The following is a 23,902-nucleotide window of genomic DNA, read 5'->3' as shown; positions in this document are numbered from 1 at the left end:
AAAATAAATTCAGATCTCACATAATTGCTAAAAAAATTCAGATCTCATACATGGTTGCTAAATGGTTGAATATTTTGTTGAGCTAGTAAGGGCAAACTAATTGGGTTGAGCCCCCTACCTGGAAAATCCAAGAATTCACGTTTTATATTTCTTTGTTTGATATGGACCGGCCAGTAATGGGGAAGTACAAATATACCTGATTTTGCGGGTACCATTAAAGTCACACTCATATTGCATAAAAAAATTTATAAATTTACCCACTTCAAATACATTTCATATATACACGTCTGAAGTTAAACAAATTTCTGGGGGCCAATCACACTGTAAACTTCAGAAAAAGCAAATTTGAAGTTAGTCCGCCAAAGTTTTAGTGCAAACTTCGGAATAATAAGTCTGAAGTTTGCACTGTCAAAAGACAAATTTTAGACAAATTAGTTCAACATATACTGTCACAATCCAAAATCCCAACCAATGAAATGTGATGACGCCTAACTCTATTTGCTAGGCAAACCAATATAGCATTAAATATAGAAGCAAAACTAAACATTCAACATCATAATATAATAAACAAAGAGTAAAAGCTTCGACAATTACATAATAAGTTTCAAAATCCAATACAACTGCCTAGATAACTCACCCAAGACTGGTGTCTTTGAGTACATGAGCACTAAAGAGTACTAAATACACAGTCTGAAATGAATACAAAGTGCAAATAGCAGTAGTAAGATAACAAAGGTGACTCCGGAGCTTGCGAACAATTATATAGTACTACCTTGAATCTCCCAAAGATATCCAAGCTAAGCACCTCTCCGGACTCTGTTAGGACCAAAGCCTGGATTTGCACAAAAAGTACAGAAGTGTAGTATGAGTACAACCGACTCTGTTGATGGCCACTTTTAACCCTCTCTTTTTAAATTAATTTATTTATACCTAATAATTTACAATAATTTTTTTTTGATCACCGAGAAATCCGTCTGGGGTCGATCCTTTGGACCAACCGCAGCCTTCGAAACTCGGTGGATAATGGGCCCGCCCCTAATTTACAATAAATATTTTAAAAGTGTTTTCTAGTACAAATACTTATTTTTTGCAAATTAGTTAAGTATATATTAATTTTTAAAATTAATCGTGTAGTATTAACACTATGTAATTACAAATATATTTACTATTTTTAAGATTTTTAAAATAATTCTTACATATACATTACATGGGTTCTATAATTAATTTGATAAATTAATCTTTAATTTCTAGATAATTAGACTATTATGTGAAATTCGAAATTAGTGTTGCAATTTAAAAAATAAAGTATTTTATAAATAATTAATTAAAAAAATTAGTAGTATATATAGTAATTATAATTTTTATCACTTTTATTGAAAATTGTTAAGTTTATTTAAATTAAATTCAAAAGGGATTAAAAGACAAAAGGGCTATTGCAATTCCCAGTCGCGTGTATATGACTATCCTTCAAATGTTTTCCAGCCCAATTACTAAGGCCTAAACAAAATATACCCAGTTCAAACATCCCCATCTCTTCCCTGTTGGCGATCCAAGCCACTCTCTTTGCATCAATCAAGGCGTGCCACGTCACCCCCCCTCACCACTCACACAAGAAACACAACGAATCTAAGCCGTCTATTCCTCAGATCAACAACTCATAATTGGTCTCGGTTTCTCTTTAATTTAAAAATTCCGAGATCTAATCTCAACCATTCGATTAAAGTAATCCAACATCCACTAATTTTTCTCACTTAAATCATTTCTAAATTTCCAATTACCAAAATAATCGGAGCCATTAATCAGTAGATTCAACAGCTCTCGTTCCATCTCTCATCTTTAATCTTAGAGACGGATCCCATTACCTCAAAATTCTAATCATTTCTCTTTGACAAAACCGCCCTTATTTCTATTTTCCCTCTATTTTCTCTCATCCCTTCGAACCCATCAGCCATGAAAACCTTGCACGAATCAGTGCAAGGTCACAAGACCTTCACCAAATTGCCTTTCCCTGCTTGTCCCTCCCTGAATCACGCTAATTATTCCTTTTTGCTCTTCAAATCTGAGAGATTAGACACGGCCAGTAAGGTTGAAAACCCATTCTTTTATTTGTTCAAATCAGACTTACAGATTCATCTCCTTTTTCCCTAGGTGATGAATCAGTGAGTCCAGTTTCCATTCTCGTCGATTGAATTCAAAACCCCCAAATTGAAACCCTAGACCTAAATGAGGAAACTTCATTTCATCTGGGTTTTCCACTCGTTCTTCCAAATCGGAGCATGCATGTGCACATTTCCGAGCTTCATCATGAATATTCTGTAACCAGAAGTAAAACATAGTGACCTTTGGGTTTTGGGGCTTTGTCCGATGAGTTTTCCTTCAACGGTCAATTGCTCTCTACTCAGGTAAAAGTTTCATTCATTTTTCCCTTTGTTTCTTTCTGATTTCATTCAATCTTGTGGTTATCATCGATCTTTCATCACTTCCCACTATTGTCTTGAATTTGTGGAATCACAAGAGCTTTAATGGCACTATAAAAGGGGGCCTTTAATGTTTACATCTACCATAACCTAATACTGGAAAAAAAATCTACACAATCATCTAAGAGCAATTCTGAGATCCAAAACCTAGGGTTTCTTAATGTTTTCCTTTTTTCTTTCTGAGTGCTATCACTGCTTCAAGCTTGAAGTTTTTGGGGTCTTAAGCAATTGAGAGAGATCCTTGTTTGGTCTGCTTCCCTCGAAAAGGTCAGTACATTCCTAACTTCTCTCTTTAATTATCTTATCTGAACATTATGAATATACTGGTTGTCTTCTTTGAACAATAATTGTTTATGATGCTTATAACTAGCATGGAAATGTTTATTTTCTGTTTATGATAATATGTTGTCTGCTTATGATCACTTGTCCTGCCTCTTGAGTCTTTAATTAATAATTGATCAAGTTATTATTGAAGATCTTTCATTCGAGTTGTGTAATATATTGTTTGGCTTACTAAGCGGGTTGGGTTAGGTGCCATCGTGTCTTGGTGGAATTTTGGGTCGTGAAGGGTCAAATTTTAAAACTAATCATATATTTGAATTCGGGAATGCATGGCTAACCAGAAATTCCATTCAATTTTCGAATTTGGGAAAAGTGGATCGGATTGAGTTTTGGGTTGCCTTTTGAGATTTCTTTAAATATTAAAACTTTATTAATTGGAAATGATTCATATAGCATTGTTTGACATCTTTGAATAATATTTGGCTAGGTTTTGGACTTTCAGAGGTTGATGTCTAAGGGAAAGCGGTTTTGGAGAGTTGATTTAGCTTGAAAGAGGTAAGTATCTTGCCTAATATTGGTTTGAGGGGAATCTACCCTAGGAAATGACTTTTTATGTTACTTGATATATGTTGGGGGCGACATATATGCGAGATGACGAGCGTATATGCAGGTGCCATAGATTATTCATGCTCATGATAGATCTTAGGCTACTTTATGCCTTGATTTGATAATTGTGTGAATTATGACATCCTTTAATTATCGGTATGACTAAACTAGCTCTCTTAATCATACTAGAAGATATGTTTAAGCTTGAGGTGCCTTGTTGATCATAACTGGCCATTTTTGACACGATGTGTTACATGCTCTATTCATGACATCTTTTAACTGTTGAATGATTACGTGGTCATTCTTATTCATATTGGACATTGCCGTCCAGACTTTTTATGCTTTATTGGGACATGATGGCTATTCATTTGATAGATTATATGTTGGAGTTATAGTCATACGTTATACATATGCATACATCATGCAGAAAAATTATCTTTTGTGCACATGCATACATCTCAACATGGTTAATTATCTATCCATATGCATCATACTTGCTTATCTCTTATTCCTATGCATACATCCTTATATATAATTCTCAGATATGGGCTGAGATTATGCCACGTGAATTGTCCGTGAAGTTGAGATAATTATGGCACAAGGTTTAAGTCGTACGGTTATTGTGATACTGACATTATTATGCAACGAGATTTCTATCATGTAGAGCACGAGGTTTCTGCCATACAGCTTGTGGATATGGATCCATCCCCCTAAAGTCACCCTCCCATGTTTGTCACGCCCCGAACTTGGGCCTGGACGTAACACGACACTCGGTGCCTGACTACATGTGACCGAGCGAACCAACTGGCTGGCTGAATCAACATGTAGTATCATAACATACTGAATGTGGAAGATAAACTAACACATGCTGATATACTGAAAGTCTGGATGATATAAATCAAAGTACGAAAATACTAATACAATTCTGAAACATATTTGTAGCCAACATAGCTTAATATGAAAAGCCCGTGACTTTGTCTAGCTGTTACTCTAGTCTATGAAGCCTCTATTTGAGTACTAAAAACACTGACTGTATGTGAATACTGAAGACTGTAGTAATGATAATGCTCCGAAAGAACTGGGGATCACCAAATAGCTGGTACGAGAATCCTAGCGCTCTGAATCATCAACCTGTAAATCATTACCTGCATTGTGAGATGCAGGCCCGGGGCAAAAGGGACGTCAGTACATTTGAATTGTACTGGTATAGTATGTAAAGCAACTGAAAGAAAGAATTATAAATGTTGAAACTGAAACTAAGCTGATAACTGAGAATTTATAATTGATAACTGAAATGATAACTATTCAAACTGATAACTGGTAATTGAACTGATAACTGATAACTAACTGGTAACTGATATGATAGCTGATAACTGAACGGTAACTAATAATTGAACTGAAAGAAAGTAAGGATATGAATACTCCCTCTTCTGAATGATGAACAACTTGTTTATCTGAATATTAAACTGCGGCCTCAGGCCCAATATATATATAAATATATATATATGTGTGTGTGCACAAACTGCGGCCTCGGGCCCAAGTATACGTATACATAACTGTGACCTCAGGTCCAAAATGCATAAAGAATAAACTGCAGCCTCAGGCCCAAAGATGCATAAAACATAAACTGCGGCCTCAGGCCCAAAGATGCATAAAGCATTAGCTGCGGCCTCAGGCCCAAATATAGGTGTTCAACATTCAGGGATTTAAAATCAGGAACTGAGAATCATACTGCAATATTTAATAGTGAAATATTGAATCACGCTGAGTTATATGATACTGGAATACTGGATCACACTGAGTTACATTATACTGGAATACTGAATCATACTGAGTTACATAATACTGGAATACTGAATCATACTAAGTTACATAATACTAGAATACTGAATAGGACTAGAATGAGACATGTATTCTTGAACTGGTTATGAACACTGAAACTTCAACTATTTATGACATGCTGAATAAGCTATACTGAGACTTATTAGGGACATCAAGACCAAGCCTATATTGAATACGAACTGAGCTCACAACGTTCAGAATGAAAGTAAAGAATAGAAGTTCTACAACTATTCAAGGAACTAGGCTTAACTATATTTCTGAGGCAATTGATATGTCGTAAAGAAACGTAATGTAGGGAGAATCATTAACATTCCCAAACATAGAGAGTTAGCCTCACATACCGTAACTTACTGTTCTTGAGCGTAATATAACATTCGCCAACCCTTTCAACTTCAATCTATATAAATACAAGTTAAAGGGATTCCATATTAGCATTAATACTCATGTTTTGGTCACTTAGGCATTTTATCAAACACTTGGTGGCATAAAGCTTCATAGCCCTTATTAACGGTGTCTCTACACCCAATAACCCATTCTCTTGTTTCTAGATAAATACTAAAGTCTCAAATGGTTATAATCAACATCATTCTTTATTACCCATAACGTAATCAACACCCATAACCAATCAATAACCCAAATCTATCACTGTTCATGTTTTTCTCTCAAACCCATCAACTCATATCTCATAAACTAGAGTCTATAATCATTAATTCAATAATAGAATCAATAAAAGGGTGAAGATATTACCTTTTTGACGTTCAATCTCCTTGAATTCGAGTTCTAGGGTTTCTTCTCTCAACAATGATGTCCCAATCGAATATCTAATGATATGGAGGGTTTACCCATGTTAATAAGATGTTGGGGAATTGAAATAAACATAGAATCACCATTAGAACTTACCTTGGGTGGTAAAGTGACATTTAAGGAGTTAAGTTTTTGAGAGTTTTCCTTTCTAGGACAAGTTTTTATGTTTTGGGGCTGTAGGGAACGAAATAAGGCTAAAAAATGATCTCCCAAGTCGTCCACCGCGTCCCGGTTGGCGTGACCGCGATCCCGACTGCGATAAATCGCTGAGACACTGCATCGCCAACGCGGCCGCGGTGAAACGCGGCAAGACTGCAGTGAAACGCGGCAAGACCGCAGTGGTTGCACACCTCTCTGTAAAACGAGCATAACTTTTTGCACAGAGCTCCGTTTGGGCTCCACTTCGTTGGAAAGCTATTTCAAAGGCCTACAACTTTCATGCTTTGTGTTTTCCCAAATTCCTTACACGTGTTCACTAAAACCTGCTGGAAGACGAACCTTCTGCAAACTTAGTCGATTTTGTCAAATCTTATGCACCTCACTTTCCATCTCGATTTTGAAATAACTATTTTCACCCATAATCATCCCGATGGGACTTCACATGATCAAAATATATCCTTACTACTCCTTTAGCTCATTCATACCTAAGCCGAATTTTTTTCGGGGTGTTACAATGTTTCTCTCTTGGTGGCATACATGTAGACTGTAAAAAATCGACGAACTTTTGGTTTGTTTGTGTTATGGGATTCGATTGATAGGTTTTGAGCACAAATGTGAAAGATTTATTTTATTGATGTGAATTCTTTGTGCGAATTCATGAATTTTTCATGCTTTATTGACGCATATCTTCTGCATATACTAGTTGATACATTTTACATATGCAAATGACTTGCTAGTGAGTTGTTGGACAATTAAAGGGTGTCAGATTAATGTAAAAGGAGAGCATTCATTATACATTGACATAATGGACTCATGTAAAGGCTTTCATATAAATGTTATTGGAAATTGATGTGAAATTGGATCTTTATCATGTATAGACTCTCTATATTCATGTAAAAGTATTTGAGTAAATGTACTTGCTGCATCTCTTTTGAATGCGAAATTGGTGTGATTGTATTTGCTTTGACTTGTTTAATTGGAAAAGCATGCTTCTTACTTTTTCTTCGATTGTGCACCTTTATTATTGATAGTCGTTATTTCTTTAGTTGTTTCTTGGTTATATCGCTGTTATTATATATTCTTATGAGCTGCAAAGGTTTTATAAAGTGAATATCTTTCGACTAAGCCTCGTCATCACTTCTTTGAGGTTAATTTTGATACTTAATGAATACATGAGGTCGGTTGTACTTATACTACAATTCTGTACCTTGTTTGCAATTATAGAGATGAGATGTTGCAGAGTTCAAGGGTGAGCTTTAAAGACCTCCATGTTCCAAAGAATTTGTGCCATTTGTTCATGGTAGCCTAGGAGTCTTATGTATCTATTTATGTATTATTTCAAACAAATGATGTATTCTTTTCATACCATCTGTATATTCTAAATCTTAGTTGCTCATGACTTGTGATACCAATTCTTGGAGGTAATTTGTAATAAAATTTCATTCTTTTGCTTCTTATTAATATATTATCTCATGTTATGGTTTATTCATATGTTGGATGGTTCTCCTAATAGGTTGAATTATGTGTCATCATGCCTGGTGGGATTTGGGTCGTGACACTTCATGTTCTTCGATCTCAGCAACAATGCCTAAGACATCTACCTTATTGCCAAACGTTGTTGTTGCTTCAATTGTAGCATTGTCACCAGCAATAACTCTAGAATTAACTCCACTATCGACATTGCAATTTGCTTCATCATCAATACAGATTAGTACCACTTGGCTTGTCGTCCTCGGGCAGTGCATGGACCTATTGTTTTTCTCAGGACCACCTAGTTCTTGACCTTAATCTCCATCTCCATATCCACAACTAGATTAGAGAATTCAGCTGCATTCTCATCCACACTCGCTATTTCCATATCCAAGCTTAGATCAACATCGACATTTTCAATGAGAGCCTTTTCATTTTCCTTGTTGATAACACAATCTTGTAGCTGATCAACCTTAGTGAGATTCCCATCGATGGCACGTTGAGTAGGTCGAGTAGCAATGATCACGGGTGAATTGACTTCATTGTGCATGTAAATAACTATCCTAAATGCATATGACATTTTAAAAAAATACCAAAACCGCTACACATTCTAAAATTACTTACCTCTCTCGTTCTTGATCAGTCCGGACAGAATCCTATGATAAATTCCGATCCTCCTTGACATATTGGAGCATCCACCAACTTATCCTCAGTTGATACTGATTTGAACAATACTTCCTCTAAGGATGGTTCCGACATTGGTCCTACATAGCCTCTCGAAGACCCTTCACTACCTCATTTTCTCCCTTCATGTCTCTGCAGAAAAATATAATGCACTGCCACCTATATTATCAGATTTTTCATCATTATTCAAAGCCTCCTTTCTCAAACTCCTATAAGATCACTGTGGTGTGATAATGACAGTTACTCTATTCAATTCAGCCTTCACAACATCCCCAGCTAGATTCCTTACCTCATCATATGTCACTAAATGTTTTATAAACTGCTCTACCGCCTCTCGCACTATAGGAATAATGTAAGGGTGCACAATCTGCAAAAGCACAAAAGGTTAACAATTTGCTTATATGTTTGGATAAATAATTTTACACTATGAAACCAAGAAACCAATAGCATATTTCATACCTCCGAACCTATCCCTTGACTTGAAATGGGCCACCTTTCGCTCAATTTAGATGTATGACATCTCAACATCTTAGAGTAGGCAAATGAACATCCCTTGACTTGGCAACATCATTTTCAAGAGCTGGAAATGCTTCATTTGCCCGGGCCTATAATGTATTAATCACACACATAATTTGCAAAACGACAATAATTAACTTATTCTCTATAATCGACTACCTATTGACACTTACCATGAATACCTAGGAGAAGCCATAAAGAGCTTACGTGACATTAACTTTTTCAATGTGTTATTTGTACTGTTTGATCATGTCTATCTTGTTCTTCCAGTAGTCGAGAGTCATGTCAAAATATTCCTTTTTCCTACGGATATAAGCTTAAGAATACTAAAGAGGCCACCATCTTACAACATTTTATCTCCACAACCTTGGATTGGTCTTTCGCCGTAAGGATGGTATGCAGAAATTACACCAAACAACACCTTAACTTTCTATCAAAACTTAACCTGCTACCTTTCACCAACGATATTAACATGTCTTATGTAACCTTCATGTTCTTGTTGTCCCTAATATTTTTGGCTAAAATCTTCATCTTTCTTCAAGACCTTGTTATATCTCTTATCGCTGGATAAGAGCTACAATTCAACTCTGTTATCAATGCAAACTTGTTAATGCTAAAGCACACTAATTTTTTTTATCTACAAGGAACTAGAACTCATGATTATTTGGCTCTCTAATTTGATGAAAAAGAAGATAATGGGCCATCTATCCATTGAATTTGTTCCAGTGATTCGACAACTTAATAAATTTACCGAAACATGAATTTTTAAATTTCTGCAATTAAGGTATCATCACCTGCATTCACATTACCTTCATCATCACCTCCCTCATCTTCCTCACCACCTTCCTCCTCTTATTGAGGAACTTTATCTACTTCAACAACTTCATCTTCATCCTTGTTATAAGCATCGATCTGACTCATAGTATTATCTCTTTTAGAATATTTCTTCAACTGGACTTTGGGGTCCAATTGTCGTTGCTAGATTTTCATCATCCACAACTTTTGGTCTCTTCCTATCTTTATTAGATGGGTTCCCATATGATTTACGTTTCATTATAATGAGGTAATTTCTTTTCTGGGTAAGGTTGCTTGATGCCTTTTTCGGCCTAGTATAAACAATCTTGTTATATAGTATTACACTAAGAGACAACAATTAGAAAATTAATTACAACAGGTCTATAGTATATTTATTGAGTCGAGGAAACATGACAACTGCAACCACAACCTAAACTCAAAAATTCGTTCAAAGATTCGCGTTGTGGAAGAGAAAACATCATCGCTAAAAGTTTCAAATAAACTAGAGAAAACGTAAAAAGATAATATTAACGTTCTACCAGACAACAACACAACAAACATAATCAACCAAAATCTTTCCAAATAACACAACGAGGCGACAAATTATAGCTTTATTACCCTAAAAAAATTGGCAAAAGTTGAAACTTTATCACATTAGGGTTCCTCAAGATTGGAACTTTAACCTTCAGGTTAGTGATTGACTACCCCGCAAAAGATGACCTTCAAAAGGCAATGCAATAATGGAGAACACAAATTTATGCTCAAATACCTTAAAAAACAACGACGTTCGTAGGCTGAAATCCTTCGACGAATTGGAGATAGTGGAGAGCTGAGAGAGAGAGAAATGCGAAGTTTGACTAAAGCGAAAGAGTATTAAATGAGTCTTAAAACCCTTTTATTAAGTTTCTGTTCTAGACCCTGAAGTTGTTAATATTCTTAAAAGGACCCTGAACTCACTTTAATTCCCTGAAAAAAAGAAAGAAAAGGAGGGTCAAATCCTCGATTTTGACTTTTTAGGAGGTTGGACTGCCAATTAATCTCAACTCAAACGGCCTAAATTCAATTCACCTATGTATACTCCCAAGTCGTCAAAGCACTTTAATTGTTCCTCAGCGCTCTCGCTACTAAAAAGAGTTACACAATTCCGATCGACCAAAGTCTTCAGACGATCTCATTGTTCGAAAATGGTATGGTTCATTTTTGTCAATTGCATTACAGCTTTCAGCGAATTTATGTTCTCGTGATTTTTGTTTTTTTTCTTTTTGAAAGGCTCAATCAGCAAAACCGATCTCGAGCCCGGTTCCTGAGTCGTTGTACCCAACCCTAGCGTTGTTCATGCTTGCAGTTGGTCTCGTCGTAACGGCATCGTTTTTCATGTGAGTGCTTGATCTGCCTTTTATTTCGAACTAATTATTGTCGGATTTACTTTTTCTAAATGCTGAATTTAGTCTTTAGTCTTTTTTATTTTTGTAATGGTACATGGTGCCTCTTATTATCCTTGAAAGGTGATGTTTGTTTGCTGTGATATTAGATTAATAGAGTAATTAAGTGTGCCATCACGGTTTGATTATAAACTTCACAGACGAGAAAGGTTTCTTTATTGAGCTGAAGTTGATTTGCTTAGAAATGAAATACGACTTACGGAATAATTGATAATAGTTGAAATGAAATACAACATTGATCCCTCCTAGTAAATAAGGAAAAAAAAGTAAGAATGGTTAAGTCGGCTGCATATATTTACACTTGATGGGTCCTCAGGACTTTGGTTCCTTGGCAAAGGTAGTATAGCGCGAGTCAGCGAGCCTGTCTGGAAGTTCGAAATTCTAGTTGACAACTGAGCCTGATATTTAAGTGGAGAAGGATAGAGGGATGGGTCTACTGTCCAATGAGTTTTTAAGCTGAAAACTGTAGATTTCTCGATTATAAATCAAAATGGTATTTACCAGAGAGTGGTATTGTTGGGGTGATTTAGTGGGAGATGTCTTTTGTTGTAGATAATGAAAGCATTCCTATACTTCCAAAAGAAACACAACCTCTATGAGATGCTATGATGGGAAGATATGCTGTTGGTCTGATTTGAAAGCCTTGGGCAATTTATTTTTATACTAGGCGTTTTGTCTTGCTGGTCTTTAGTCTTGTATTATTAGTAGCTGTGAATGGGGCTATAATACTGACTATGCATAGAACTACCAAAAATAGTTTTATCTCTGTGTGGTACTGATCTTTTGAAGCCAGTGAAATTAGTTTTTCTACGACAACAACAACAACAACTCCTCAGTTCATGTTATTCATCTTAAACTCATCTCACACTCAATAGTTTTTCTCAAGCCAAATATTTTATGTTGAGTAGGAGAAAGCACACTTATTATTTTGAGTCATTTTCTACTGCAATTGGCTCTATTGTTCAATATCACTAGCTGCTACCCACATGTAAACATCACTTTACTTTTTACTACCCAAGATATCACTAAGCACCCATCCAAGTCTTTTGCATCCTCTACTACTATTACATTCTCCAACCTAGTAGAAAAGTGTGAAAATTTATTGGGACTTTAACGGCAAAGCACAATTGAAGTGAGAGCTTAGGAAGGAAAGGTGCTAATGAAAGAAAATGTAAAAAAATATCTAAGAAACTAGAAAAAGATTAACTATAAAGATAAACGATAATAATTTGCTTAAAAATTGGAAAACTATATCTGAGTGAAACATTTTGAGTTGTAAATTTTTTTTGAACTGAATTGAGTGAAATATATGATGTCCAAATTATGTCGAACAAATTCAAGAACTACTCCAAGTTTTTGATTTAGATGTAAAGATACATTTTAAACTTTTAGGGGTCGTTTGGTTGGAATACTATTTATGCCGGTATAAGTTATATTGGGATAAGTTATGCTGGGATTAGTTATGCTGGGATCGTTGTTTATTCATTGTTTGGTATGTTGTATTAAGAATGACAATTACATAATTTCTAAGAAGAAGGTATAAGTTATACCGGTGCTAATTACCCCACTTTTTATAAGGTATAAGTTATCCCAGTGTTAAAATTAACACCGGGATGACTTATACCTGATTTGCTAACCAAACAGAGTATTAAGATGATATTAAATTTGTATACCACCCTTATACCTTCTAATACCTCATACCAAATGACCCCTTAGTAACTAGTTTTCTTTTATTAAGCTTTTTTTTTTTTTTTGGGATAACCATGGTGTCTGGGCCAACTTGCGTGCACCTCGACTATTCCCACGGGATACTTGCTACCTCCCACCTGCAACAAGTACCAGCTAACTCTGTCCTCCAAGATTTGGACAGATGGGAAGAAATGACCTAGTATTTTTGCCTCCGCTAGGATATGAACCTAAAATCGTATTCTTAATCACTGAAAAGTTCATTCATATCTTACTAAGGAGTAATAATTAATATTCTTTTAAAGACCGCCCATTCATTGGTGAGGCGCATGTCTTAGTGCTTTGGTATCTGCAGTAAAACGCCATCTAAATGAAGTGAAGTACCCAACTTATGCTTCACCTAGTTTTTAAGCCATCTCAGGCACATCAATGTCGACAATTATATTCATTCAACCACCGAAAATAGTTTCCTTGGTTAAACATTTTCTGCCTTTCTCTATGGTATGACTTGTCAAAGGTAGCTTACATTTGCTCTCTTATCCTACTCCTTTGACATCGTTGTTGTAGGGAAGAATTTCGGGTATTTCAGACAGCTGATATTTTTTCCTTCTCTATGTTTAAATGAGATCCTTATGGTTATATTCATGGGAAATGCATTTTATGTGTGTTAGCTCTTCTGTGCACAAATAGATTATCTCACTTATTCAATATGATTGATTATGACCCTTTATATCCATGCGCACTAAAGTTACACATGTTTGTGTTTGGGTTATCGGATTCACAAATTTGTTGGGACATGGAGCTTAGATGTTGTGAAAATTACAATTCACATATCACCTTGTGAAGTTGATTTCTGGAGTGAAGTATTGTGAAAATGGAGAAGGATCAAAACTGGCCTTGTACTTTACAAAATTGGACAGCTTTACCCTTTGTTAAAAGTTGGTCCCAGATTTGCCATACTGTGACCAAAATGGCTCAAATTTGCCCTTTTTAAATAATATACCTGACTTATTTTTATTTTTTTTTATTTTTAACTAACATTTTTTTGCCCAAATGATATGCCACGTATCCTCACCAAATCAAAATGGAGCAGATTTACCCTTACGCTATTTGTATGCTTCAATTTTGCCCTTATACTATATGTATGGTTCAATTTTCCCTCCTCCGTCACCACTAACACCTCTCCACGGGTTTGCCACCATGTGTTTCCTAATTTACACTCCTCTTCCTCCATCATTCACACATAATATACTTAAAGGTTTTACTAGAAAATAGAAAATAAAAGACTAGTGAGGTGTACTTTTAACAAGAAGTTTAAAATGACCTATCATGAAGCATACATTGCAATGCAAGGTGAAAAAATTTATTAACATGATCTGCATAGATGATGTTGCTTGTTTCATATATTTAACGATGAGGGCAAAATTGAATCATACACATAGTATAAGTGCAAAATTGAACCATACGAATTGTGTAAGGATAAATCTGGTCCACTTTTATTAGGTTAGGACACGTGGCATATTATTTGGGTAAAAAAATATTAATAAAAAAAAATTAGTCCTGTTTGTCAGAAAGGACAAATTTGAGCCATTTTGGTCACGGTAGGGGCAAATCTGGGACCAACTTTTAACGGTAGACAAAGTTATCCAATTTCGTATAGTACAAGGACAGTTTTGACCCTTTAAGAAATTATATTGTGAAAGAAGTATACCTTCTAGTCCATTTTTCTTTCTAGAATCTTTTTGCTTGTTGGAAGTGTGAACTTAAGAGTTTGGAGCATTGATACTTGGCCATTTATATTTTGCTCACAAATATCACTTGAAATTGTCAAATGACCTCTTTTGCTTCCCTTTGGGTTTACATGGGGGGGGGGGGGGGTATTTGCAAGGTCATTTGTCTTCTTCCATTTGGAATTTAAGCTATGCTAATTTTCTTCGGCTCGCTCTTCGTCTCTCGGCTCTTTATCGCTGTAATTTTTCTGATAAATTGCAATAAGGTATTAGTAAACAACTTTTAACTTTAAGTTTTCTGAATGTTCTCTTAATGATCTAGAAAAATTAGCTTTTTTGATTGCCTGTACTGTTTCTCGTCTCCTTTGCATAGAAATACATACTTTATTGTGATCAATTTCAACCTCAACAAATTAATAGAAAATTTCTCAAAGCAATTGTATAGCCCTTTGTTTGTTTGCTGATTGTATTTGCCTATAAAAGCAAGTTCACGTCTCTTGTCACAGTCTAGTAAACGAAGATCATGGTCTCTTCATTTAGTTAATTGCTTATCCTAATCATGGCTTCACTCACAAATACCCTAATTCATCATTAAATTGTACTCCCTCCGTTTCAGTTTATGTGAACATATTTCTTTTTTGGTCCGTTCCAAAAAAAATGACCCCTATTTAAATTCGGAAACAATTTAGCTTAAACTTCCAATTCTACCCTCAATGAGAAGCTTTTATAACCACACAAATACTCTGGACTCTATTTTAACTTGTTTAGGACCACAAATTTCAAAAGTCTTTCATTTTTTTCTTAAACTCCGTGCCCAGTCAAACAGGTTCACATAAATTGAAACAAGGGGAGTACTTAAGTAAATTATGATAGCATTTAGAACATTTTAACATGTGTTTTATAAGATAATAAAAAACTTTTAAGCTAATTTAATACTACTTAACGGAAAAATGAAAAGAAATTTTATGACGCTCATATTTTACTATCAAATTCATTCAAACAAAATTAAAAGAATTTAAGCGGGGTGGGGCGGGTTGAAAATAGCAGATTATGCTATGCGGGGCGGGGCGGGTTGAAGTATTCATGGGTTTATGCGGGTTTGCCTCGCAACCGCACCGTTTGTCATCCGTACTTTTAGAGAATGTTTATCTCTTGGATCTTGTCCCTAAAAATTTCTTTTTATCAGAAAAATTGATACTTATTATGCACCCAAGGGTGTGGCGTGATGGTCGAGGAAGCGGGTACAAACCTTGGAGACCAGGGTTCAGATCCCCGCGGACAAAAAAAGTTAGGTTTTCCTATCTTCCTAAGCTTTGATGGACAGAGTTAACCGATACCTGTGCTGGTGGGAGATATTAGATACCTGGTGAAACAATCAAGTTGGCCCAAACTTCATCATCATCAAGTGAAAAATAGATCCTTACTACTAAGAGAATATGAACTTTCCACAAGCTTCTTTTTTTTTTTTTGGTTGCTTTAGGACTTGTAGTTTATAGTGCTTATAAGTCACTACAATTTGATGTTGCATTGTCGCACCTCGTCAGAATTTAGACAGGGTATGAGAACATGGGTAGAACATCTTTATTCTGGAATTACTTTTCAGCAAATAGCAGATGGTAAGTAGTTGTTCCTTTTGATTGTAAGTTGAGTGTGGCCTCATTTACCAAAAATTTCTGTACCTCAGAACTTTTCTTTTCCTCAAAACCCTAGAAATTCAGATCTCTTGTTTGCCTAAGTATCTTTTCTTGTACTGGTATATGGTACTTCTCATCCATGTTTCCAAATCCTTGTGCAACATAGCAAGTTGAGTATTTCTAGAAAAGCTGCCCTGCGTAGTATTTGTTGATCAACAATCTGATGAATGGATGAAGCACTTAAATGGTATCAGGAAATCAAATACATTGGCCTCTCTCTGATTATGTTGAATATACTCATCATCTTTTAGATACATGAATATCCCAATTACTGGGTTACGAAATTCTCGTAATTTGCTGATCGAGCGAATATTGAGATTAAAAGGATTTTTTAGACTGTATCTCTCCGTCATAAAAGCTCTCTCTTATATCCTTGTCATGTAACTAGCTGTTAAATATTTGACAGCTATGAGGCTACTTCTTCAAGAAAGAATCGCAGTCTTGCAAAGGAACTTACATCTGGTGCTGTAGCGTCCGTTTTCTTGGTAAGTCCACTAAAATGATTTGATCTTTCTTTTTCAATGGTTGCTCATACTGACCGCCCCCCTCTCCCAAAACCCAACCTGGTACAGGGTTTCGGATCTTTGTTCCTGCTACTTGCTTCGGGCGTATATGTTTGATATCTGTACGTGGATAGATGAGATTTTGTACTACAGGTTTTACATGAATGGTGTTTTTAATATTGAATTAGAACTCACATCAGTTATAGCTGAAGAAAGCACCTATAGAGTGGTGGCATATTAACTGTAGTTTTGAACTGAGTAATATGGATGTCTCTTTTGAGCATTAAAGAATTTGTTGAAGAAGTGGAAGCTAAGAGGATTATTTTGTTTTCTTTCCGCACATTTTGAACTCTCCCAATGTTGAGTTCTATGCCTTTAGAATGAGCATTGGAGAATTTGTTTAAAAAAAGTTGAGGTAAGAGTGTGCGATGTCTTTCATGGATTGACAAGTGAATTTCCATTTAAATTTTTTGTTAATAAAAGCATCTGTGTGGCCTACTTACCGATTTAACCGGAATGAGGGCTAAGAAAAATTAGAAATGATGATTCAAATCTCAGCATTAGGCAAATAAATTTGGGTGACTTTTTTCGTAGCTCCTCGTTGTCTTTATTTTTTCAAGTTCTTACTTGGACGGATGACATGCGTCACCTTTTAAACATCACTTATTTATCTTTGATTAACTAAAGTTGGATTTTAACCATGGTTAGAATGTATACGTTTACGACCAGATGTTGAGCCTTTTTTTTTTATAGGTAACTGAAAGAGTTTTATTGATGTAAAGAGGGGGCCAACTTTAAGAAAAAGTTGGATAGGAGTACATCTAAAAGATAACTTTACAGAGAGGGTAAAGAACTAAGAAACTCAGCCAATGCCTCCGACTCTAAAACATTTGACGAGGTTATGTTGCACAAACATTAAGCAAAAATATACATTTGCGCTTTAGATTAACTACATTGTCCCTTTTGTTATAAAAAACTCTAGCATATCTCTCTCTCTCCATACAACCCACCAAACAACTGCTGGGATAGACTTCCAGATGTAACCCGACGCCTTATGCATATCCTGTTTGTGCCATGAGAGGAGAAAATCAACCGTGGTCCTAGGCATGCACCATTTGATACCAACATGACACAAAATAAAATGCCATATCTGACTAGTGAAGCTGCAATGCAGAAATAAGTGGTTCATATCTTCCCAATCCCTTCCACATAGCGAGCAACAATTACAAAGTATTTTGCCTTTTTTTTGCAAGTTGTCCAAAGTAAGGCATTTTCCATGAGCTACCAACCAAGCAAAACATTGACTTTGTGAGGTGCCTTACTTTTCCAAATAGCCTTCCAAGGCCAAAGGGATTGTGAAGGTGTATCAATAAGAGTGTGATAGCAACTTCGAACGGAGAAGAGACCTTTAGAGTTGGAATTCCAGAAAAGAGAGTCTGAACTTGAGCCCAGAGGAGGAGAAATGTTGAGCAGCCCCAAAAGCCGTGAGAATTCTTCAACTTCCCAGTCATTAAAGTTCCTTCTGAAGGGGATGAAACACCCTTGGTTCTGCCATGAATCTGCTATGGACAAGAGAGGGCTAGAAGCTAGTCTGAAAAGAAAAGGGAACAAATCCTTCCGAGGAGAATGACCAAGTCATGCATCATGCCAAAAACTAATTTTCCTTCCATTGCCCACCCTAAATGAGGAGTGATCCCCCAGCAAATCCCATAAAGCTCTAATATGTTTCCAGACTCCGAGGCCGAGAGGTGGAGAAGGGATGGAAGTAGTCCACGCTGAAGATAAACCATATTTAGAGCAAATAACAGATTTCCAGAGGGGTTATTCTTCTGAATTGAAACGCCAAAGTCACTTGCACAATAAACTTTTATTGTGAAGTCTCAAATTTTTAACGCCCAAACCTCCCATTTCCTTATCTTGAATAACAGTATTCCATTTGACAAGATTGTAAGCCTTCTTTTCCTTGTTCCCTCGCCATAAGAAATCCCTTCGAATCTAGTCAAGCTTATCGGAAACGGATGCGGGAAGGGGAAATAATGACATTGTATATGTGGGTAAAGCATCTAGAACACTGTTGATACGGGTTACTCTTCCACCCAAACAAAGATATTGCCTTTTCCAATTGGACAATCTCTTTCCGCATTTTTCTAGAACCCCATCCCAGATGGAAACCGAGGTAGATTTTGCCCCTAGGGGGAGACCTAAATAAGTTGTGGGAAAGGAGCCAATGGAGCATCTTAGAATATCAGCAAGGAACTGGATATTCTGAACCTCATTTACCAGGAAAAGCTTACTCTGAGAAAAATTTATGTGAAGACCGGAGATTGCCTCAAAGGCCAGTAGAATAACCCTAAGATAAAGTATTTGAGAACTTTCAGCATCACATAATATGAGGGTATCATCGGCAAAAATGATATGAGATATGCACAAAGAATTAGAAATCCTAATAGATGGAGAAAAACCTCTAATCCATTGTGTTGTGATTCTCGGATCAATATGAAGATTATTTGGGAAGAAAAACAACTCTATTTCACAAGAATAGAATTATAGAGAATTTACACCAAGAATTTCTCTCTACAAAAAACCTCACCAAACTCTCTTTTTGTTCTCACAATCTCTTCCTGGATTGTATTTCAATCTCTCTGGATTGATGTTTCTGTGTAAAACATAAGGCTTTATTTATAGCCTTAAAGAAGGTGGTTGGTGGTTGAATTCTTCATTCAACAATAGAGGCTTCAACAATGGTGGCTTCTAGAATGGGTTGGTGGCTTCAACAATGGTGGGCTTCTAGAATTGGTAGTTGGCAGCAGCTGAACTTATCAATTCTCCCCTTCAGCTGCATTCCAACGCAGCTACTATTTGAAAGTTATTCCAACTATGTCTCTGCACAACTCTAACTTTTCTTGAGTGACCACCTTTGTTAACATGTCTGCTGGATTCTCCTTCGTATGGATCTTCACTAGTTTCAACAGTTGTTGATTTATCACCTCGCGTATCCAGTGATAGCGAATGTCGATGTGCTTTGTCCGAGAATGATACATTGAGTTTTTGCTTAAATCAATTGCACTTTGACTATCACAATGTATCTTATACTCTGTTTGATTTATCCCTAGTTCTTGGAGAAATCGCTTTAGCCACAACATTTCTTTTCCAGCTTCCGCTACAGCAATATACTCTGCTTCAGTTGTGGATAGTGCAACACACTTCTGCAATCTTGACTGCCATGACACAGCTCCCCCTGCAAAAGTATAAACATATCCTGAGGTTGATTTTCTTCCATCAGGATCTCCGGCCATATCTGAATCTGTATAGCCTTCCAAGACTGGATCAGCTCCCCCAAAGCACAGACTTGATTTTGAAGTACCTTTAAGATACCTGAAAATCCACTTAACTGCCTCCCAATGTTTCTTTCCAGGGTTAGAAAGAAAACGACTTACCACACCTACCGCATGTGCGATATCTGGCCTCGTGCAAACCATGGCATACATCAGGCTTCCAACTGCTGAAGAATATGGAATTGTAGACATATCCTCAATCTCTTTCTTGGATGAGGGGCACAAACTCTTGCTCAACTTGAAGTGATTTGCCAAAGGGACACCTACCGGTTTGGCATTACTCATATTGAACCGTTTGATCACCCGTTCAATGTAATTTTCTTGAGATAGCCATAACTTCTTGTTTCTCCTATCTCGAGTTATCTGCAATTCCAAAATATGTTGAGCTGGACCTAAGTCTTTCATTTCAAAGGACTTAGAGAGTTCTTTCTTCAACTGTCTAATTTTTGTTGCATCTTGTCTGACGATCAACATGTCGTCTACATAAAGTAGAAGTACAACAAAATTGCCATCCGAAAATCTCTGAATGTAAACGCAGTGATCTGCAGCAGTCCTTTTATATCCTTGACTTACCATAAATGAGTCAAACCTTTTGTACCACTGCCTCGGTGCTTGCTTTAGGCCATATAAACTTTTCGTAAGCTTATAGACGAGGTTTTCTTTTCCTGAAACCTCAAAACCTTCTGGCTGCTCCATATAGATTTCTTCATTTAGATCACCATGAAGAAATGTTGTCTTGACATCCATTTGTTCAAGCTCCAAATTCAAACTAGCTACCAATCCAAGGATGATGCGGATTGAAGTCAATTTTACAACTGGTGAAAATATTTCATCAAAATCAATTCCCTTTTTCTGTAGGAATCCTTTGACTACTAACCGGGCTTTGTGCTTCACCACCTTTCCGCTGCCATCTTTCTTCAACTTGAATACCCATTTATTCTTCAGTACCTTCTTTCCTTGTGGAAGTTTCACAATCTCATAAGTGTTGTTTTTCTGTAAAGAGTTCATCTCTTCGGTCATTGCTTGCAGCCATTTTTCTTTATCCGTATGAGATATAGCTTCATGGAAAATCTCTGGTTCTCCATCTTCAGAAAGTAGAATATACTCGGTTTCTGGGTATCGAGTTGATGGAATCTGACCTCGTTCAGATCGACGAGGTTGTTGATTATTAGCTTCAGGATGTGTACCATCATCGTTCCCCTGTGATGGTTCTGTAGTTTCCTGAGGGGTTTGTGCCTCCCCCTTCCAAACATCCTCCTGTTCTGCTTCTGGTACTGTTTCATGCTCCCCCATGCTATTTGTGTCAAACTGCAATGGTAGTGGATCTGGACCAACTTTTTGGGCACTGGAACCTCTTTCATAAGACATTGTGGGCTTTTCAATGTCTTCAATTGTCTGGTTTTCGTGGAATACAACATCCCTACTTCTGATCACCGTCTTCTGTATTGGATCCCATAATCTATACCCAAATTCTTCATCTCCATAGCCTATGAAGATGCATGGTATAGTTCTACCATCAAGCTTCTTCCTGAGCTCCTTGGATACATGTGCATGTGCTAAACAACCGAATACCCTTAAGTGAGAATATGAGGGATTCTTACCCGACCATATTTTCTCTGGAACCTCAAAATTCAACGGGGCTGATGGTGACCGGTTGATTAGGTAGCAAGCGGCGCGAACAACTTCTCCCCAGAATGGCTTAGGCAGCTTTGCCATACTGATCATACTTCTGACTTTTTCCATAATTGTCCGGTTCATTCTCTCGGCTACTCCATTGTGTTGTGGGGTGCGTGGGACCGTCTTTTCATGTCGAATCCCTTGTCTCTTGCAATAGGAATCGAACTCCTTGGAAGTATACTCGCCTCCATTATCTGAGCGAAGGCATTTTAATTTCTTTCCCGTTTCACGCTCTACCATGGCATGAAATATCTTGAAATAATCAAAAGCCTGGTCCTTTGTCTTTAAGAAGTACACCCACACCTTTCGAGAAGCATCATCAATGAAATTCAGAAAATACCTATTGCCGCCAAGTGACTTCTCCTCCATGGGACCACAAATATCAGAGTGTACCAGACTGAGTAACTCTGATTTTCTGGTTGAAGAAAATGTAAAAGAGACTCTATGTTGCTTTCCGAATAAGCAATGATTACAAGGGTCTAAAGCAGCATTCTTGTCCATTCTGATAAGCTGTTTTTTCGTTAGAATTGATATCCCCTTTTCACTCATGTGACCGAGTCTCTGGTGCCACAGGTTTTGAGACGCCTCTTTTTCCATAACATTGAGGCTGTCTGAACATACCTTCACATGAGTTTTATATAAGTTGCCACAAATATGTCCTCGAGCGAGAATCATAACCCCTTTCAGCAATTTCCATGTGCCTTTTCCGAAATAACTTTCATAGCCCTGTTTGTCAAGAGCTATACCTGATATTAGGTTTAGACGAAGATCTGGCACATGACGGACATCCTTCAATATCATTGTACTCCCGATATTTGTTTGTAATTTGATATCACCAATTCCAACTATCACACAGGAAGAAGTGTTCCCCATCTTCACTACTCCAAAGTCTCCTGCTTTGTATGTTGTGAAGAAATCTTTTCGGGATGTGGCATGGTATGATGCTGCAGTATCTACCACCCATTCGTTTTCTTCTTGACTTGAGACGTGAAGGCATGTCTCTTCTTGGATGGAACAAATGGCTACCTCTCCGTGGGTAGTGACTAATGCATCTCCATCCTTTTGCTTCAACTGCTCCTTCTCCTTATGCAATTTTCTGCAGTTCTTCTTTAAATGGCCCTTTATTCCACAGTGGTAGCACGCATATGATGACTTCCTACCATCCGTGGATTTTCCCCTACTCTTGCTTCTACCTCTCTTCTTATCTTGACTTCTTTCTTGTTGTCTCCCTCTTTCTGTAATAAGGGCATGCGACTCACCATGATCGATGTCCTTTCTTCTGGCTTCTTCATTAAATAAGGCATCTTTAACCATAGACATGGTCAGATTTCCACTAGGAGCTGAATTACTGAGAGAGACTACCAGCGTCTCCCAACTATCAGGAAGAGAACTAAGAAGTAGTAGGGCTTGCATCTCATCCCCGAGCGGCATGTCAACAGACGATAATTGATTTATCAAGCTCTGAAACTCACTGGTATGCTCGACAACTGAAGTTCCGTGCTTTAACTTCAAATTTACCAAACGCCTCATCAACAAGTCTTTGTTCCTAGTGGTCTTGGCTTGATACATCCCTTCTAACTTCACCCAGAGGGCATACGCATCTGTCTCTTGTGCAACATGATGAAAAACGTTATCGTCAATCCATTGTCGAATTTGACCGATAGTTTTTCTGTTTAATTTCTTCCACTCTGCTTCTTTGGTGGAATAGGGGTTCCTACCCTTTGCTTTTATGGGATCAAACAAATCTTTACAACTGAGGAGATCTTCCATACGAGGTCTCCACAATGTGTAATTTGTGGCAGTAAGCTTTATCATAGCTCCAGATGATGATGACTCTTCCATTATGTCTTTAAAATGGCTTGGTCAAAATTTTGGAGCAGAATCTCACCAAACGGAACTCACCAACACGTCCGGAATGGTGAAAAATGGTAAGATTGACTCTTCTTGGGTCAAAATAGGGCCTCCAGAAAATTTTCAAAATTTACACCAAACTTTTGGGGTTAAATCGAAAATATACTGAACTTGTGGGGCAGCTTTATAATTTCAGTAACTTCAGGGGTTATTTCATAAATTTCTAAAATTTTTATGATGATTGGATGCTGACGTGGCACTGACTGGATGCGGGCATGGCGCTGACTGGATGATGATGTGGAGCTGACTGGATGATGATGTGGCGCTGACTGGATGATGATGTGGCGCT

At 37.0% G+C, this 23,902-nt stretch overlaps 1 protein-coding gene and 1 long non-coding RNA gene across 3 annotated transcripts; both read right to left on the bottom strand.

The window, feature by feature from the left end:
* Window positions 1-4,254: 4,254 nt before the first annotated feature.
* On the bottom strand, window positions 4,255-10,707 carry LOC107821238 (uncharacterized). 2 transcript variants are annotated; one of them, XR_012696726.1, is made up of 4 exons: window positions 10,405-10,707; window positions 8,784-8,929; window positions 8,265-8,691; window positions 4,255-4,510 (listed from the first exon to the last, which is right to left on the bottom strand). It is a non-coding gene; the product is annotated as an uncharacterized LOC107821238 (long non-coding RNA). The 2 variants fall into 2 exon arrangements; XR_001656094.2 differs by lacking the exon at window positions 4,255-4,510 and having other exon boundaries at window positions 4,856-8,691.
* Window positions 10,708-19,545: 8,838 nt separating this feature from the next.
* On the bottom strand, window positions 19,546-23,544 carry LOC107817738 (retrovirus-related Pol polyprotein from transposon TNT 1-94-like). Its single transcript, XM_075224377.1, has 2 exons — window positions 20,803-23,544; window positions 19,546-20,712 (listed from the first exon to the last, which is right to left on the bottom strand). Exons 1-2 carry the CDS (start codon window positions 23,542-23,544, stop codon window positions 19,546-19,548), a joined length of 3,909 nt encoding a protein of 1,302 aa, XP_075080478.1.
* Between the last annotated feature and the right edge of the window lie 358 nt (window positions 23,545-23,902).

This window comes from Nicotiana tabacum, chromosome 11 (assembly GCF_000715075.1).
Source record: "Nicotiana tabacum cultivar K326 chromosome 11, ASM71507v2, whole genome shotgun sequence".
In the NCBI taxonomy this organism is placed as follows: Eukaryota; Viridiplantae; Streptophyta; class Magnoliopsida; order Solanales; family Solanaceae; genus Nicotiana; species Nicotiana tabacum.
The sequence above is the reverse complement of the archived record's forward strand: the minus strand, read 5'-3'. Positions and strand labels throughout refer to the sequence as shown.

Excerpts from the sequence above, each read along its gene's own strand:
- LOC107817738 (XM_075224377.1), bottom strand. The coding sequence starts at position 23,544 with ATGGAAGAGTCATCATCATCTGGAGCTATGATAAAGCTTACTGCCACA. Across the intron at positions 20,713-20,802 it reads TCCGCATCATCCTTGGATTG|CCAGAAGGTTTTGAGGTTTC; the intron begins GTAGCTAGTTTG and ends TATATGGAGCAG.